Raw genomic sequence first — 19,363 nt, forward strand, 5'->3', positions numbered from 1 at the left:
AATTCAATCACAGTGACCTGAGTGGAACTGAGCTGCAGGTGAGGAGAGCGAGGCTGCAAAGTGGGATTAACTGCCCGCTGTGAGATTATTAAATGTCTAGTCAGGCGCAGGATTAATGTCCGACGCCGCAAAGGTCAGCGGATCGAAGGGACTCGAGATACTGCGGCTCCTCCTTTCCTTTCCGGTGCCGAACCTCTTCTCGTCTGTGGAGCTCATCATCCTCCCCCACATCCTCACCGTCATCGTCATCCTTACCTTCATCGGTGGTATGTCTACCTTTCAGTTCTTCCCAAAACGGCCTTTTGGGGGAGTGGAAGAACGGCTCACACAAGCATTCACTCACTCATTCGCACAGCGGTTCGCGCTTCGGCCTCACAGCGCGAAGGACTCTGGTCGGATTCTGACAAGGGGACCTTCCTGTGTGGAGTTTGCGTGTTCTCCCGTGTCTGCGTGGGGTTCCTTCGGGTTCTCCGGTTTCCTTCAGCATTCCAAAAACATCCATCGGGTTAACGGGAAAAAATTGCGAAAATTGCCCCGAATGAGTGCGTGAGCAAGTGAGTGAATGTTGTCTTGTCTTTGTATACGGATTGACTGGCGAGCATTCCGGGGTGAACCCCGCCTCTCGCCCGATGACCGCTGGGATAGGCTCCAGCATCTCTCGCAACCCTGAGTGCAGGATAAGCAGCAGAAGATGGATGGAGCAAAAACCATTTCAACAACTGGTTAAAATGATGCCTTAAAGTCATCCACTAAGAAACAGATAAATGAGTGAGTTGTCGTCGTAGCTCTGACCTATCAAACATGTTGCATTTCTTGATCTTATTGGATGTGCTTTTAACTCTTTCATTTTTATTCTTTTATTTCATCTTCCTGTCATCGTCGAGTATGTTTACGTCCTTAACATCCGGGTTCCGTGCGTTGACTCACACCCGCTCATTAAGCCGATCAGTCAAGACGCCGAAGCCCCGCCCCCTCCTTAGAGTCACGCATGCGCAGCGCGGCTATTCCGTCGCCGTGAGTCGGTGCAGCACCAAGCCCCGCCCCTTCTCGAATGACGCATGCGCAGCTCGGCGCCCGGCCGCCGTGCGTCTGTCAGTCGGTGCAGGAGAGTCTCCGCGGCGGCCGCCTGCGTCCTTCTTCCTCCGCCTCACCACCTCATCCGCCCCGCAGCACCGAGACCCGCGGCGATGGAGGAAGAGCTGAAATGCCCGGTGTGCGGTTCCCTCTTCCGGGAGCCGGTGCTGCTGCCGTGCTCGCACAACGTGTGCCTGGGCTGCGCCCGCAGCATCACCGTGCAGACGCCGGACGGGGAGACGCCGGCGCAGAGCCGCGCCTCCGGCAGCTCCGACTACGACTATCTGGACATGGACAAGATGAGCCTGTACAGCGAGACGGACAGCGGCTACGGCTCGTACACGCCGTGCCAGCTCAAGTCTCCGAACGGCGTGCGAGTGTTCCCCCCGGCGGCGGCGGCGGCGGCGGCGCACCGGCACTGCTCGCTCACCTGCCCGCTGTGCCACCGGAGCGTCTCCCTGGATGAGCGCGGGCTGCGCGGCTTCCCCCGGAACCGCCTGCTGGAGGCCATCGTTGCGCGGTACCTGCAGACCCGCGGCGCCTCCTGCTCCTCCGCCGCCTCCTCTTCATCCTCCGGCGCGGTGAAGTGCCAGCTGTGCGACCGCAACCCGGTGGACGCGGCGGTGATGTGCGAGCAGTGCGACGTCTTCTACTGCTCCGCCTGCCAGCAGCGGTGCCACCCGGCCCGCGGTCCGCTCGCCAAGCACCGCCTGGTCCCGCCGCCGAGCCGCGGAGGCACCGGCGGGACCGGACCGCAGCCGCAGCCGCCCGCCACCGCACGCAAACCGGCGACGTGCGTGGACCACGAGGCGGAGAACTTCAGCGTGTACTGCTGCAGCTGCAGGGCGCCGGTGTGCGCCCGGTGCCTGGAGGAGGGCAAGCACGGAAAACACGACGTGAAGCCGCTGGGTGTCATGTGGAAGCAGCACAAGGTGGGTCGGAAACAGAAATTGGCTGAAAATGAAGAAGCCTCGGGGTCCTGGACCTCGAATTCTTGTCTTGGCAACTCGACTTGAATGTCTTCACTTGAAGACGCTGCCAGCTGCCGAGACAAGAAGACTTCAAAAAGAATTCACCATGACCCGGATGACCGAGAACCTCCACAGTCCTGGACACTGGATACTTCAAGGTTGAGTCCATATTTACGTGTTCTTTCTATAGATTTGAAGTATTTCTCTACTCGTTTTGATAGCGCGAGTAGCACGGCGGCATAGCGGTTAGCGCTTCCATCTCAGAGCCAGAAGGCCCTTGGTCGGATACCTGCCGGAGGCCTTTCTGCGTGGAGTCTCCACGTTCTTCTCGGGGTTCCTCCAACTGTCCAAACACACGCGGGGGGTTCATGGAGACCCCGATTTGTTCAGGCGTGTGACTGAGCGGGCGAATGATTGGATGTCGTGGCTCCCCGATTGGTCCGCCAATCGCAGCTGGGTTCAGCCCCTCCACCCCTGATTTATGGATAATGAATCAATGAATGAATGGATGAATATTCATAGAGCGCTTCCCACCAAACCGCTGTGCAAATGAGACGCGATAAGAGGCAGATATCGTCCGTCTCATATTGCAATATTGGAATATTGCAGAAATGATCTGTCATCGCCATGGTAACGCAATAAAACCGAGGCTTTCACGCTCGGCAACAGACGGGCTCACCTGGTGAAGAACATCTGCTCTGCCGGAGGTGGAATCGGGATAAAGTAATAGAAAAATTGGAATAGAATTGTGTCGTCGTGGCGATGCTTGAGGATATCTGAAGTCACGCGTGAAGGAGCGGCCTTCCTCCGGCCCGCAGCTGCCGAGTCTCTTAAAAATAATTACCGTGGGTGTAAAAACCTCCAGAGAGAACACCGACGTTCGAGCAAGCGTGAGTCATTACGAGAGTAGGTCAGGCGGCGCCGGCGTCGACGTCGTGCCGCCATTGGCCCACTTCTAGACGTGTGCATGTACATGCACATATGTGGTAATGTTTGCCCCTGAAGGGACGCCAGAAATGGCGTTTCTTCCGCTGGTTGTGTGCGGCGTCCTGTGTGCCCAAGTGTCCCGGGGATGTAGAAGCCGCTCCTAGCGGCCTGGTTGCCGCCTCGCGTGATGGATCTTGACGGCAGGTTCTGGACTTTGCAGAGACGGGAGCTTCACTCGTCAGTTCTTTCCGTGTTGCGTTGATTCCAGGCTGGGGTTTGCGTGAGTTGAGGTTAATGCTTGTTGTTCTGAAATGTGTAAATAAGGGAGGAGAACTGGATGCTGAACCCCATTTCTGCCAATGTGTGGATAGAACGAGTAGCACGGCGGCGTAGCGGTTAGCGCTTCCATATCCCAGCCAGAAGCTCGCTGGTTGGATACCGACAGGAGGCCTTTCTGCGTGGAGTCTCCACGTTCTCTACGTGTCTGCTTGGGCTTCCTCAGGGTTCATCCAACAGTCCAAACACATGCAGGAAGTTCACTGGAGACCCTGCATTGCGCAGACATGTGAATTAGAAGATGGATGGTTGTATGTCTCTACATGTGAATGAGTGAATGTCTGTATGTCTCTATGTGGCGCCAAAGTGAGGGGGTGAATTGTTGCGTACGTGACATGTGAGGTATGTGAACGATGGCTGACTGTCTACATGCTGTGTGAATGAATGATTTGAAGTCTGTATGTCTATATGGTGTTTGGATGACAGGATGAATGCTCTCTACTTCTTCTTTGGTCTTTTCCCTTCAGGGTCTTCACAGTGAATCCACCTTCTCCATCCTACCCTATTCTCTCGATCCTCCGCTCCTTCATATCCTCTCTCACAACGTCCTTAAATCTTCTCTTTGGTCTTCCTCTAGACCTCCAACCCCAGCATCCGTCTCCCAATATATTCTCTATCCCTCCTCTGTCCATGACCCAACCATCTCAGTCTGGCTTCTCTAACCTTCTCTCCAAAATATCTACCATGAGAGAATGCTCGTATGTCTTTACCACTAAAATTCATTTTCTAATTTCTCCAAAACCCAATAATCACCGGGCTTTGATGAGCTGACGGTGGTATTTTGTTTTTTCAAGTCAATATATTGATTAATGTGATCGTATTATTGTCTTAATGTGGATCCAAATCAACGCGTTCTGCCTGTCATTTCTGCGCGTCTTTGTCATGGGTGTTGATTATCTCCGGCGGACCCCTGCCTGCCGTGCACAGCGACTTGCACAATTACGCCGCAGCGCGATGGTAATTCATTTACTTTGAACCCAACTGAATGATTGCATCATTTCCACACACACACAAACACACACGTGGCCAAAATCGCCTGCCTTCTTCATTAAGTGATGAAAGTGATTTATGGTTTAATTCATGGCTTAATAAGTGTTTCATTCATTTGGATGATGAGCGCACATAGGGGTCGGCTCAAGTTCACGCCTCTTTGCTAACAAGCACAACCAGCTTTGTGATTAGCGCTGGAGACGTCGCTTTCTTTGTTTCCCTGTCTTAAACCGCTGACCTTTTTTTTTGTGGATGGAAAAGCATGAGGCTAAACGTTAGCTGCTGGCTTAGCGGCCCCCTACTGGGAAATGTTGCTCACATCTCTGGAAACAGGGGTTAAAGTTAGCTGCTGGGCTCAGTCTTATGCAGCATCTCTAACCTCGACACTGGATCATAGTCAACCATACACACACACACACACACACACACACACACACACACACACACACACACACACACACACACACACACACACACACACACACACACACACACACACACACACACCGTCATCTCCAGAATATTGAGTGCACCTTAATATAAGCCTCACGGGCAAAAAATAACATAAGTAACTAAATCTATGCTTACATATACAGGCTGCACTTGTCTATCAGGTGTAAGTGTCCACGTTATAACATGAGATATTTACACAAACAATTTTTTAACATTCAACTAAATCCATAGCGGTAACATCCACACATACATATTGGAAATGCTTTTTTCCAAAAATTGCCTGTAACACGGCTGATGAAACAGATGAATAATGAATAAGATCCACATTATTGATCCCCATAGGGGAAATTCTTTTGTCACAGCACCGCAACAATGACGGTATCAATAAATCTGAGTATAAGTATAATTGGAGAGACAATTAAAAGATAGCAAGACATCCACAAACAGACAGTGGAGAGAACAACAAGGATAAGAATTGACGACAGGATGGAAAAAAAAAACAAAACAAACAAAAACAAAAAAATACAGCAAGGGTGAGAATAGCCAACCAAAACGAGAACAACATGGATAAGCACAGAAATAGAATGACAATAACCATTACAAAAATGAACATGATGCGAGTGGAATGACACTGACAAGGATTAAAAAAAGAAAAAAATAGACAATGGAGTTAGGGCATGACACGTGCGAATGAATGAGGTGGTGAGGTTGTGGTCGCAGAAACATATTTTTTGGACTAATGCTCTTGCGCTGTGTGACCTTTATGCCCCGGCTGTTGCTTGCCGTGGAACGCCTCCTCTGTCCGTCTCCCGCTAACCGGGTCGACGGGTCGTAATCCGTGCCTCTGTTTCCGTCCCATTGGAGGCCTCCAGTCAGGCATCCATCATTTAGCAGCCGCTCGTCCTCTTTCTCTTTTTCCACTCACCCCTCCTCCTTCCCATGAATGTTCCCCGTCAGCGAGAGGACGTCGATAAGCGACGGCCGGCGTGCGGATACGAGACCGTCGCCGTTCATTGGATGCGTCACCCTTCATGCGGAGGGAGCTCTCTGATTGGCTGGCCGCCTCTCAGGTCAGGAAGCGAGCGCCGTTCTTTGCCGCAGAGCAGAATGGAGATATTTTTTTTGAAGTGCCATTCAAAGAGATCAATACTGAGTCGGTGGATCTCTGCTTCTCTTCCTCCTCCTCCGTTGCTGCCGCTGCTGTCAGTACGGAACACAAAACGCTCCTCGGACGGATCAATGATATATCGACGGGGCCGAACATCCGGCTCTGCAAGGTTTCCGACCGACGGCTCAGCAGATTCAGATGAAAGAGAGGCTTCCCGGGGGAGGCTGCTTTCAGTCAGAACTTTGTTGAAACGGTTTATCTTGTCGAGGCTCGCTTGGTTCCCCATCTCCAGCAACTGTGAGGATCATCGAAAGGTTCCAGGAGACGTGACGTTTCAGAGGAGGCCCCGGGTCGCATCTTGTTTCTTGTTTTGCTGTTTGAAAAGTGATTTGAAAAGTGTGGGAGATGAGTGGGGTGGCCGGAAGGCTGTCTGTTCAATGCTCGATTCCCAGTTCATCGTGGCAAATCAGCTGCCAACTAACCTCCGGTCGCGCCGTCTGCATCCAGGCTCGGTAACCTAGCAACCAGATGACGCCTTTAGTTTGTTAGAATCCAAAGTGAAGCTCTGAGGTGGACGGTTGATCAACCAGGCTTCGACGCTTTGCTGGACCTCGACTACTTCCGCTCGCCGTGTTGTTCACATCTAGGAATGAAAGCAGTCTCTCCGAACGACCGGCGTCCTGCGAGCTCACCGAGGAATTCTGCACCAAAACAGAAGAAGAAGAAGAATAGCGGGTTTCATGTTGACGCCCGCGAACTATGATTAGACATTGATAAGCGGGACATAAAACCGGGGCTACAGCGACACGAAGCCTGCAGAGATATAGAACTCGGTTTATTGCATTTGGGAGTAATACGGTTGATTGAAGAGCGTTGTGTAACCCAGTTGTGATATACTATGTGTGTGTGTGTTTGTGTGTCTGTGTGTACATATATATGTATATATTTATATGTGTGTGTGTTTGTGTGTGTATTTATTGACTTGGGGAGGGGGATTCTGAATAATATGATATGAATTAGTTCCCTCTCATTGCCTTTGTGACTTTAAACCAGACCTGTGTGTGTGTGTGTGTGTGTGTGTGTGTGTGTGTGTGTGTGTGTGTGTGTGTGTGTGTGTGTGTGTGTGTGTGTGTGTGTGTTTTTTTCCCCTGTGCATGTGTGTCAGTGGGAAGCTCATCCCCAGGGCTCTATGATGTACTCCGTGTTTGACTTATTGCAAATACAATCAAGATCCCAATATCTTCCCTTGATATCTCATTGCATTAATGACTTTCCCGTCACAAGAACATACCACACACACACACACACATACACACACACTCAAAGATACACACAGAGCACACATATGCATAAATGAAGCAGATGAAGTTCACTGTGGCAATGCAGCAGAAGACACACTGATCCACTTTCCCCGGAGCAGTGAAGCCGAAAACACACTGTCTATTAAAAGCACGCGCGCGCGTGCGTGCGTGCGTGCGTGCGTGCGTGCGTGCGTGCGTGCGTGCGTGCGTGCGTGCGTGCGTGCGTGCGTGCGTGCGTGTGTGTGTGTGAGAGCTGGCACTGTCCAGCAGAGTGCTGTTAGCTGTGGGAGTGCTCATCGTTAAATATTAAGGAGCAGAAATGCAGGGTATCTGCCTCTGCTGCTGTTTGCACTCCACTTTCTGCATCGTCATCTACATTCACGTGATGGTTGAGCCTCCTTCTCTGGGGGTCTAGACTCGTATGCTTTGCCGTGCCACTGTAAAAAAAACGAATCACTTCCTTTAGTAATTGTCTTGAGGAACCTCCAATTTTAGATTTGAGTCGCTAAATCATCTATTGGCTACCAGCGCTGCTAGCAATGCGGGCTCTATGAAAATCATACGTATTCATATGGGCGCTGTGGAAATTAAAATGTTTATTCAGATTAATCAATTAGGATTAAAAGGTTAAGATGATTCACTCATACAGGGAGGAGTTTTCCTTGTACTGAAACACTTCCTGCTTAAAGTACTGCGTCAATGGTAAGCATCCATATGTTGGGGATTCCTCTACAACGCCTGGCTTGGAGAAACCCTCAGGGAATGTCAGAAGTACCAGGAACACTGTAGTACACAAGCCACGCCAGGAGAGACACTTTCCGTCTGGGCACTGGAGCAAGCGTGGGAACCACGACGAGTGGAAACATCAACAATGGCAAGCAGTGGAGTGTTTGTGTGGCCTGGCGAGGAGGCGGAGTCACTTCTCTGAGACACTGAACTACAAGGAGAGGCACTTCCAAGGGGAGGTAGACTGGGAGCCACGGTAGTACAAGTACTCTGGAGTCCACCATTGTTGTCATGGTCTACCCGCCCGCACATAACCATTGACTGCCACCTCGGCGATGCTCTTATCCCGTCTCCATGGAGACAGGGAAAGTGAGACTCCGGATCTTTTTTCCGTTTGGTTTTCAGGCGCCAAGCCCGATGTCCGCGGGCTGGTTTCCTCTCGGTGCCTCATATCCGTCTTTGTGCAGAGTGACTTCACTGCTGGTGTGTTTGCCTCCCTCAGCTTAAAGCCAAGCATTAACCTTTTCTGGCCCTGATTTAAAATGTGTGTGGAAAAAAAACGTAATTTAAACCGGGCCGCCGCTCATTAAGCTCCTGAAGACGCGATAATCGTCTCCGAGTCTGCTCTCCGGCTGCAGAGATCAGTAGCCCTGTTTTTAACTGGAACTGTAGAATTAGGCAGGACGTGGGGAGAAATGACCAAGTAATACCAGCGTTAATACCTGCTCCATGCCGGAATATCCCTGTTGCACGAATGTGTTTCCCTTCACGATTCAGTAAGAGGTAAACTTCTGTTAATCCCCCTTTCTTAGACGTCAGGTTTGTACCTCAAGCTGCGACGTTCGGCAGAAGCATTTCTTCCATCTGGCTTCCAAATAAACATCAGGAAGAGAAGAAATTCCATGCACTTGAGGGGGAAGTAGGGCGTTGGGATGGTGCATCACAATGTCTAACCTGAATCTCATCAGAATTGGCAAGGACTGTGAGAAGAGCTGCAACATGACCACCCAAAAGTGGGTTAAAAGAAGAGGTGCAACGTGACCGCCCATAAACGGGTTCAAAACCGCTCACGTTCGGGCCCCGTTTCCATGACGATGCACCATTTCATTCTCAACTGCCGTTTTCAAAGAGCTCCAGCTTTTGGGTGGGGCTTAGCACGATCTCTGTGTACGGCGGATTGCCGGGAATACCAGAGAAGCTGTAGCACACATTGCAGGCCAGTAGTTGGCGCTGTGATTTTGTGATTTAATAAGACACGCTTGTGTGTAGGGAGACTCCCTGTCAAGTGTAAACGTCAACAGTGGCGAGCAGTTGGGTATTTGTATGGACCGACAAGGAGGCGGAGTCACTGCTGGAGACCCTGAGCAAACAAGGAGGGCCGACTCCAAAAGGAGGTAGACTGGGAGCCATGGTAGTCCAAGTACTCTAGAGTACGTCACGATCCTCTGGAGTCCACCATTGTTGTTATGGTCTGCCCACCTGCACAGACCATTGACTGCAACCTTGGCGAAGCATCAAAATGAGACTCTGGATCCTTTTTCCATTTGATTTTCAGGCGCAGGGTTCAAGGTCTGCGGGCTGGTTGATAGCCATGGTAGTACAAGTACTCTGGAGTACCAGAGTACACCGGAGAATGCTGTAGTACCATGGCTCCCAGCCTACTCTCCCAGTACTCCGGAGTCCGTTGTTGCGGTAGTGGACCTACTCAAGTATGGCAATTGACTGCACCTTTTGTGCCAATATCCCCGTTTTCAAAGTGTTGGGTTTTCATCTCCATGCGGACGGAGGCGTCCTCAGATCTTTCCAGCTTGCAGCAATATTTTCCATCTCGTTATGTATTCCTGCGTCGCAAAACGCTCTTTTTGTACTGAGGAAAAGCCAAGAGAGCAACGAAACCTTTGCGTTTTACGCCCCAAAACTGAGTTGCCGCCTTCACGGCCAAAACTCCTTCAAGGAACAGACTCTGCTCCACGGAAGTGTTTACACTTCCTGTAAAGGAAGAAGACGGGATTTGATGGTGTGAAGAAGATCTCCTTGGGGTCGTTTGCGGCTCCTGTGGGAGGGAGACCGCTTCACAGCGGCCTTTGAAGGAAACAACAACAGCCAGGTAACATGGAGCCCCGATCAGACGGCGAGCGGAAATGGCGAGGTTGGATTCTCAACGGGGAAACGTCGGCTCACGTCCACAGGAAATACTTCATGCTCGTCCTCCTCCCCCTGCCGGAACTCTGACAAAACATTTTGACAGGCGTCTCTAGCGTGCGCGTGTGTGTGTGTGTGTGTGTGTGTGTGTGTGTGTGTGTGTGTGTGTGTGTGTGTGTGTGTGTGTGTGTGTGTGTGTGTGTGTGTGTGTGTGTGTGTGTGTGTGTGTGAGTGAGAGAGCTCAGAATCTGCAGAGCCGAGGTTGTGAGCTGGACATACATCCAGTAATGACCGTCGAGGTCACGTCTGAATCGTTGGAACTTCAGCTAGCGAGGTTGTGAGACACTGTTACCTTGGCAACGGCGGCTGAAGTTCCAGGCCTGACTAATCGCCCCCCCGGTTCCAGATGGCACGACCGTGACGGGTCAGCCTGATTCGCCTCTCACCCTCGGCCGTGAGACGCTGACTGCTTCACACACACTCACACACACACACCCACACACACGCGGCTGTCGATGTGAGCATGTTACACGGAGACGTTGAGACGGGACCACAGATGCTTCTGCACAAAGGAGCGTCCAACCCCGACGGTATCTCACTGTCAGCGAGTACCTGTCTCTCTTTGAACGCCTCGCCCGCTCGCTTTGGTCTTGGAGGTGTTTTCCATCCGACGGAAGCGGGAACAGCGGCCATCTTTCTTTCTTGATGGAGATCTGGGATGCGTGAAGGTAGCCAGACAGTTGGGTGGAGACCTATGTGAAGTGCCCATCTTGTGGTGTGAACACGGTTCCAACACGGAGGTTGGTTTTGGACATGAGTGTCTCCCATAGCAACCGTGACTTTTTGTTTTTTTCCAGTTTCCTATATATATATATATATATATATATACACGTATACACACACGTATATATATATATTTATATATATACGTATATATACACGTATATATATGTATATGTGTGTTTGTGTGTGTGTGTGTGGTGTGTGAGTGAGTGTATGTGTGTATGTTTGTATGTTTGTATATATTTATGTAGATGTATACGTGTGTGTATATGTATATATACGTACATGTGCATACATATGTGTATATGTGTGTGTGTGCTTCCAAATGTCCAAATCAAATATTTAGCCTGAAATTAATAGTTATGCGAGATGAACCCCAAACTTTGTAACTTCCCTTACAGTCTCACACACACACACACACACACACACACACACACACACACACACACACACACACACACACACACACACACAGAAACGTAATTATATACACACAACTCAAGGCTGTGCTGCCAGACGTGAGTGTTGAATGTAGGTTAATGCACACTTTATTACACTTCCTCTCCTCTGGCCAGGAAACACTCATCGTGTGTTCATCTGTGTGTGCGTGTGTCTGTGTGTATGTGTATGTGTATGTGTGTATGTGTGTGTGCCTCTGCAAACTTGCTGACAGCCCAATATAGTACAGTGTGCGTGCACAAGCGTGCCAGTATTTGTGATTTATTTTTGGGAACAAAGTGATGCCAGACCTCTGCGGAGTACGGCCATCCCATAGCAGAACAATGAGCCGTGTAACCATGGTTACAAGCTGCTGCTCCTTCTAATTCATCAAGAACACCAGCGAATTAGGCAGCAGATTATGTGTGTGTTGCTGTGGCCGATGAATGGGTTCGTTGTGAACACGGATCCCGCAGTAGAACCTCCCGTCGTCCCCCGACAACGCTATTTGTCCACGTTCTCCGACGTCCTCGCCCGTCCACCTCCCCTCTGTGTGGATGAACACAAAACTTCTGATCCATTATTGATAAGACGGCCCATTCTTTGCTCTGCGTCGCTGCCGTTGCCTCTATCTTCAGAAGCAAAAACCCCCAGACGGAGGATAAACCACAGCTCCCCGTCTTCATTCTCCACCTCCGTTCCTCTGGAGCCTTCAGGCAGGGAATCTGGGGAGCGACTGTACATCCCTTAGACTTGTATGCTTCTCTCTGACAGGGTCGTGCACACTTTTTGACTCCTGGTCCGAAAGGGGGCCGATGCTAAGATAGCATCAGATAATACTTTATTGATCCCCAGGGGGGAGATTCGTTTGTCACAGCGACGCAACAATAACAATACCAATAAATATTAATATAAATATAAATAGAAGAGACAAAAGGATGGAGACAATAGCAGAGATAGATGCAGATAGCAGAATGACAACAAGGATAAAAATAAACAGGATAAATAAGGAATGACAACAACAGGGATAAAAATGAGGTCATTTTTGTGAACTAATATATATGACACATAGAATGGAATAGAAGTACATGTAAAAACCAGAGTCAAAAGATTTGGACATTTTTCCAGAGTTAGTTTTGTTGTGGCTCTTCTCAGGATGGATTTGTGGATGTTGGTCGGATAAATTGAATCTGTGACGGGCTTTGTTGGTATTTGTAGGTCGGACCAAACACCGTCAGCTTCTTACATGCTGGCCTCCGGAGGTTTACAAACATGGCTAAATCGCTAATTTGAAGGCCAGCATAAAACTTGCTTCGGCACTCGACTCTTTAATCGCGGCAATAAATCTTTTCAGTTTGTACATCAGCCGCCAATCTCTGTGCTCCTTCCTTCTGGAGCTGCTTCGTTACTGAGCCGTGGCCGCCCGTTCTTGAGTTGACTGCTCACTAGCGTAGTTAGCATGCTTCCTGGCAAAGTGACGGCTGATACTGTTTTCTTTGAAAACCGCTGTAGTTTCTTGCCGTTGATCGGACTAAAGCGAAAAAATATTTTGTCATCCAGTCCTTATTAAACCCTCGGCACTCCCACTGTCCACATTCATTTTTACAGAAGAATTCAAAGGGCAAAGCCAAAAAGTGACATAAAGAGTAACACTTCACACTCCAAAACATATCAGTGTGTATGAGGTATGCACTTCACAGAAAAGGTAAAATAAATTTGATTCAATTCTATAAAATTTCACGTTCGGTGGGCTGGATTAAAAGGTCCGACTTCGGCCTGCTCTATGAGGTGTGAATGAGAGGGTGAATTGACTAATGGCTGCAAAAGCATGGAGGCGAGGAAACATCCATGCAAGCCCAAGTGCAGATTTGCATTTTCTCTCTCTCCACCTGAGTGTGTTTGACCACTCGTCTCCACGTATCTCTAACACACACCTTATCACGCCATGAATATTGATGATTTACAAATAGACCACTGAAGGCTCTGGAGACGGCGTTTCATGCCTGGAGCTTCTTCCTCCTCTTGCTTCTGCAGATGATTCCCTCCCGCACTCTGGAAGCTATCGGCAAACATCTGAGCATGTGTAATTAAAAGAAAATAATAGGTCTTCGATAATGCCCTGAGGTACACCATAATTGACGCTGGAGAAGGTCAACAAGTGGATAGACAATTGGCATAAATGTTTTCAGCCATGGGAGGCAGAGAAGGTCCCTGGTTGGATTCCCACAGGAGGCCTTTGTGTGGAGTCTCTGTGTTCCCCCTGTGTCTGCACAGGGTTCCTCCCAGTTCTCCGGTTCTCCAGGTTCTTCCCACAGTCAAAAAACATGCAGGAAGCTCCCAGCTCTCGCCCATTCCCAGCTGGAATGAATGAATGAATGAATGAATATTGAGCCGTACTTTTATTGTCACTGATAACCTGATGGGTTTTTGTGGATCCACCATCTTGGAGATGTTCATGTGTTGACAGTAATTGAACAGCTTTATATTTTTATTTATATTAAAAAAAATCTATATAAATATAACATTTTATATAATATGAAATTTGAGATAATGTATATCAGTTTATATAAAAATCTCATAAAATATTTATATAAAAAGGATATAAGCTATTCATTTATTTTTATTTGTATTTTATTTTAAAAAATATTAGTCATTATTTTCGGAAAATGTTATTTTATTTTTTTATTTATCTTTTTTGATGTTCACAATTTGATGTTGCAAATGGCCTTTTGGGAACAAACTTTTTTTTTTTCTTCAGATTCTGATTCTGACATCTGGCTGGAAGAGGTTTTGACCTCCAAGATACGACACCCTGCTAGTGCGTTTTAGCTGTGTTGCTAAAGTAATGCGCACCATGTGACATTTTCATGTTGCCATTTCAGCGGTTTCAAGTCAAACCTTTGGTTTTTGTTTCAACATTTATTTTCTTTTACGATGATGATGTCATTCTGTGACGGCTGCATCTGGTCTTCTGCCACGTTTAAACGCAGCTCAATTGTTAATTTCATTAAGAATGGAACTTTGGAACCATTTGGTGCCGGATATTAGCAGTTAAAAGTCCATTAGCGAGCAGGAGTCTGTTAATGAATGTGCGTTATTAGCATAAACATTAGCAGTCTTCTTCCACCGTTAGGCGACCACCTCAACAATGGCACTAAATCATTGTCAACCTTTAGCGTCTTAGCATTCACACATTAGCACGGCGCTCCCATCGCTGACCAATCGTCGTTTTGTTTTGTGCTGGCTGATGTGCAACGTGTTTTTTAATTTATTTTACATTTTAATTTGTATTTGCTTGGTGGTGCAGGTCAGTGTAAAGTGTCGCAAAGTGTGTGTGTGTGTGTGTGTGTGTGTGTGTGTGTGTGTGTGTGTGTGTGTGTGTGTGTGTGTGTGTGTGGCTGAGGATGAAGAGATGGGGCGGGATTAGAGGATGAAGGGGAAGAAAGATTGATGTCGACATCCGCCAGATGTGAGCGGCTAATACTGTAATACAACCGGCCGATTAGTCTGAGGAGGTGAAGGACTTACTGTCACTGCAACACAGCTAATACTGTAATACTGTGTGTGTGTGTGTGTGTGTGGGGGGGGGGGGGGGGGGTTCTGACACCAGAAAGTGTTGGATCAAATTATTTGCGCTAATTAATCTAGATTAACACATTCATTTGGTTTATTTGTGTACGTACACAAATGTATTTTGTGTAGTAAATGTATGTAATGTGACTAAAATGTACTTGGGATTAATTCCACTCCAACGCTATCTGGTGTCAGAAGCAAACTCCGCCAAGATGGCCGACTCTAAACACATCGCCCTTTGACGGAGTGACAGGAAGTAGTTCTTGTGTTATTCAAAGGACTTCCTGCCTCATCAAAGCTAAGCTTACATTAGTCAGAAGCCACCACAACACCCGGCTCGGACAAACCTTCAGGGAACGTCAACAAGTGAGCAGCTGGATGTTGCTGTTGATTCTGGAAAGACAAATTGTCCATTGTCCCGCAGAAGCCGCGCTCCTCTTCCTACAGACTGGAAGCAGAGGATTCTTCTTGGGACAGCAGAGGCTTAGAAATGCAAATCAGGGGAAATTAGTTGAGGAGGGAGGTGGAATAAGAGGGTGCCGCCCCTCCTCCGGCTTCACCTCCCCCTTGGGTATCGTTCCGGCAAGGTCAACGCCGCCATCCGACATTTGTCGGCTGCCGGCCAAACATCTAGGCTCGGTCTATTGTTCCACCATGGCTCCGACACTCCAAGACTAGGGAAGGTCTCCAGATGGAGCAGAAGTTTGGCTGATCATGAGAATCTAAAGCGTTTTAGAACCATTTTATATACATACACACACACACACACACACACACACACACACACACACACACACACACACACACATACATATATATGTATATGTGTGTGTGTGTGTGTGTATGTTTGTATGTATGTATGTATGTATGTATGTATGTAGAGGGAAGCAGTCGTTGGCCGAGAGGCGGGATCCCTCTGATGTGGCTTTTGAAAATAATGGGTTAGTATTATTCTATTGAATGAAAATGTATTTTATTTGACTTTGTTCATTTTAGATTTGAAAATCATGGCGATCTTTTCACATCTCAATAAAAGGTGTTAAAGTATTTTTGTTGCACCGCTAAAAGGAGCACAGAGTTCCAAATGTTTTGTTGCATGCAGAAATGTTATTTCATTTTTTCTGCAGTTAGTCATTGATTTAAAAAAATGCAACACATATTTTGTTTATACATAGCATAAAGGCAAAAATTAGGTTAAATGCTGTCTTGATTCATTTTAAATGTAAACATGTTTTGTAGCTCCCGGTGTTTTCTTTACTGTGAAGAAACGGGTCCAAATGGCCCTTTTGAATGGTAAAGGTTGCAGACCCCTGCCCTGCAAACACGAAACAAAAAAAACAAAAAAAACCAAACCAAAACAAAAAAAAATATATATGTGTGTGTGCGTGTGTGTGTGTGCGTGTGTGCGTGTGTGCGTGTGTGCGTGTGTGCGTGTGTGTGTGTGTGTGTGTGTGTGTGTGTGTGTGTGTGTGTATAAATATGTATGTATGTATGCTTATGGATGTACTCATGGTACTGCCTTGTTATTCGTATAGAAAAGAAAACCAAGGTACAGCTAGCGTGAAATGGTGTTTTCTTCCTCTGCCTCGTCGGCTCCTCCAGGACGCCGCCTTGAAGTGTGTCAGAAGCTTCGAATGGCCGCCCTCGTGTTTCCCCGCTGTCCTCACCCCGTCACCCTCCACATATCCCGCCGTCGCACACGGCCTCTACCAAACTGAAATATTCAAGCGTATTAGCAATAATTCCATCTGTTCTTCGGCCGGTTCTTCTTGAAGATCAGCACCAGCCTGGCTCTCCTGCGACGCTCGGGGAAACTCATCTTCCGCTCGCGGCGTTTGCCTCTTCCTCTTCTTCCGCTTCTCCCTCCTCTAGTTCCTCTTCCACCCCCCGTTCAAGCGGCTATTTGCGCGAGCCGAAGTGCCGTGAATGTCAGCGCTCCCCGAATGTCAGACGGGGTAAAAGGCGTCCGGCTGAGAAGATAATGAGATGATGGTCTTGGAGGAGAGGAGGGCCGAGGGTCGGCCAGGCGGGGAAATGACACTCCTGTTTGGAGGAGAGGGGGAGGAGAACAAAAGAAACAAAGGAGCGGAGATATTAGGTTTTACACTCCTTCTCGTGTGTGTGTGTGTGTGTGTGTGTGTGTGTGTGTGTGTGTGTGTGTGTGTGTGTGTGTGTGTGTGTGTGTGTGTGTGTGTGTGTGTGTGTGTGTGTGTGTGTGTGTGTGTGTGTGTGTGTTGCGTCTGAGGTATTTTATGTCTTGCTGTTAAATTATCCAAAGGTGATTACTTGCATTTCTTTAAGTGTTCATTCATTCATTCATTCATTCATTCATTCATTCACTCATTCATTCATTCACTGCTTGACCTCCAGTCGGGGTCAAAGGGTCATTGGCTGAGAGACGGGGTTCATCCATTTGGAGACATCCAGCCATTCACCCTCGCATTCACACATCATGTAGAGAACACAGTTCACCCCTTCGTCACAAGTCATGTAGAGACATCCAGCCATTCACCCGTTCATTAAGACGTCAAATGGAAACAACAATTCACTCTCTCACCCTCCTGAGGGCAGGGTAAGAGGTAAAAATATTTATTTATGTAGAAATATATATAATCTTTTTTTTTTTCTTTTAATTTTTTTTATTCTTGATGTTCACAATTTTGATACTGCTACCTCATGTCCCCCTCCAAAACATATAAAGGTTTTGTGATATGAATGAATGAATGAATGAATGAATGATGCTTTCAGAATGATCTGAAATAGACGATGAAGCCAAGTTTGGCTCTGCAGGCTGCGACATCCCTCTTCAGTGCCGCTCATATTTTGTGTTTTCGAGTCAAACACACACACACACACACACACACACCCTCAGGGGCATCCTGTCACATCCCAACTCTTTACACACTTCCACCGAAGCCAAATTTAGACCTGGATGTTGTGTCCAAACAGCAACTGATATAAGAAAAGGGATATTTTACTTTTTGTTTTTTCTCCAGGAACAGTTTTATATAACATATATTATACCAAGTTAATATCGTTTCTCTCTGGATGATGTTTAATTCATGCCGAAGCAGGACAACAATGGAGGTTCAGCCGTGACCTTTGACCCCCACTGCCTAATGAGATGGAGTCGGAAGGAGAGAGTTAGCGGGTCAAAACAATCGAATGAAGGGGTGTGAAGGGAGGCGGAGACGGACGGTAGGCGGAGGAGAGGGCCGGGAGACACCCTCGTATGGCATCCATCATCGCCTCGTTAGCATCTTGGCAAGGAAACACACACACACACACACACACACACACACACACACACACACACACACACACACACACACACACACACTCATGCGCATGCACAGCTTGCTGGGACAGATGGCCTCTTGGTGAGGACGAGTGAAAAGGCTCAGTTTGATTTGTGTACCATGAACTCATCCGTCCCCCCCGACTCCGGACAGCACGTGCACGAACAGAGATAAGATCTGCGTATGTGTGTGTGTGTGTGTGTGTGTGTGTGTGTGTGTGTGTGTGTGTGTGTGTGTGTGCAAAGCGGTGTTCATCGTGTAGATGTTGAGAGTGGATTATCTGCACAATGTTTTTTTTCATGCCACAAATGATTTTATTCCGTGCATAAGAAGAGCCGCCAGACTCAACCCTTTTACTGTTTGTTTTTCGATAAATTAAAGTGTGTGTGTGTGCTAGCGTGCGTGCGTGTGTGATCGAGCAGGTGGGGAATTGGGGCGTGGCGACAGTCGAACAGATTCATCACAGACTGCTTGGCATGTGTGTTCCCTTTGTCCTGTCTTTTCTTATTTACCAAGCGACACACACACACGCACACACACGCACACACACGCACACACACGCACACACACACACACACACTGCTCCTTTATATCCCAATTGTAACAGGCGATAACACACAGCCAAACGTTTCATATTCCCGAGCTGCAGTTACACCTCCAAACCACCAGATGGCAGTGAGACGTCCAGGACACGTTTTCGATGTGTGTATGAGAGGGTGAACCCCTCCTCTCGTCCAATCACGGTTGAGATAGGCCCCATTATAACCGTTGATGGGTAATGAATGAATGAATGAATGAATAATTTCACTTTGTAACACTCAGGGATTCACCAAGTTGAGTCCAGATATCCAGGTGGAAAGAGCTGGAGAAGTTCGCGCATGAACCAATCAGGAAGAAGTCATCTCAGCGAGGTTCATCCATTCATTCTGCTCGCTGTGTTCGAACCACTAGCTGCGGCAGCGGGATATCAGCGCATCAATTGAGGGAGGTGACCTGGATTTTGGCAGCGCAGATCTTTGGGGGCGTGAAGACGGAAAGCTGCTGAGACCTCCAGGGGTTCAGTTCCCTCTCATTTGTTTCTGATCTGCTCAAAGATCAGTTCCTCTTCCTTCTGCTGGTTGAGGCCAACCTCGTCCAGAGGGATTCTGTTTTTAGGGGTTTCACATCTAATGGTCTCTGGTCGGATTCTCGCACATCTCCATGTCCTCAACGTGTCTGCGTGGGGTTCTTCAGGGTTCCTCA

General features: G+C 48.1%; 1 protein-coding gene across 3 annotated transcripts in view; it reads left to right on the forward strand.

The window, feature by feature from the left end:
• Nucleotides 1–702: 702 nt before the first annotated feature.
• The window catches only part of trim67 (tripartite motif containing 67), a 44,193-nt gene continuing 25,532 nt past the window's right edge, over nt 703–19,363 (forward strand). For all 3 annotated transcript variants that reach the window (XM_086167561.1, XM_086167562.1, XM_086167563.1), the window contains exons 1-2: nt 703–768; nt 1,171–2,006. In XM_086167561.1, the coding sequence (XP_086023687.1) occupies nt 765–768; nt 1,171–2,006 (840 nt within the window). In that variant the 5' untranslated portion in view covers nt 703–764. The remainder of the gene's footprint in view (nt 769–1,170; nt 2,007–19,363) is intronic.

The sequence above is a fragment of the Fistularia commersonii genome, chromosome 20 (assembly GCF_037954325.1).
Source record: "Fistularia commersonii isolate RoL2024-O1a breed Wild chromosome 20, RoL_Fcom_v1.0, whole genome shotgun sequence".
Classification (NCBI taxonomy): domain Eukaryota; kingdom Metazoa; phylum Chordata; class Actinopteri; order Syngnathiformes; family Fistulariidae; genus Fistularia; species Fistularia commersonii.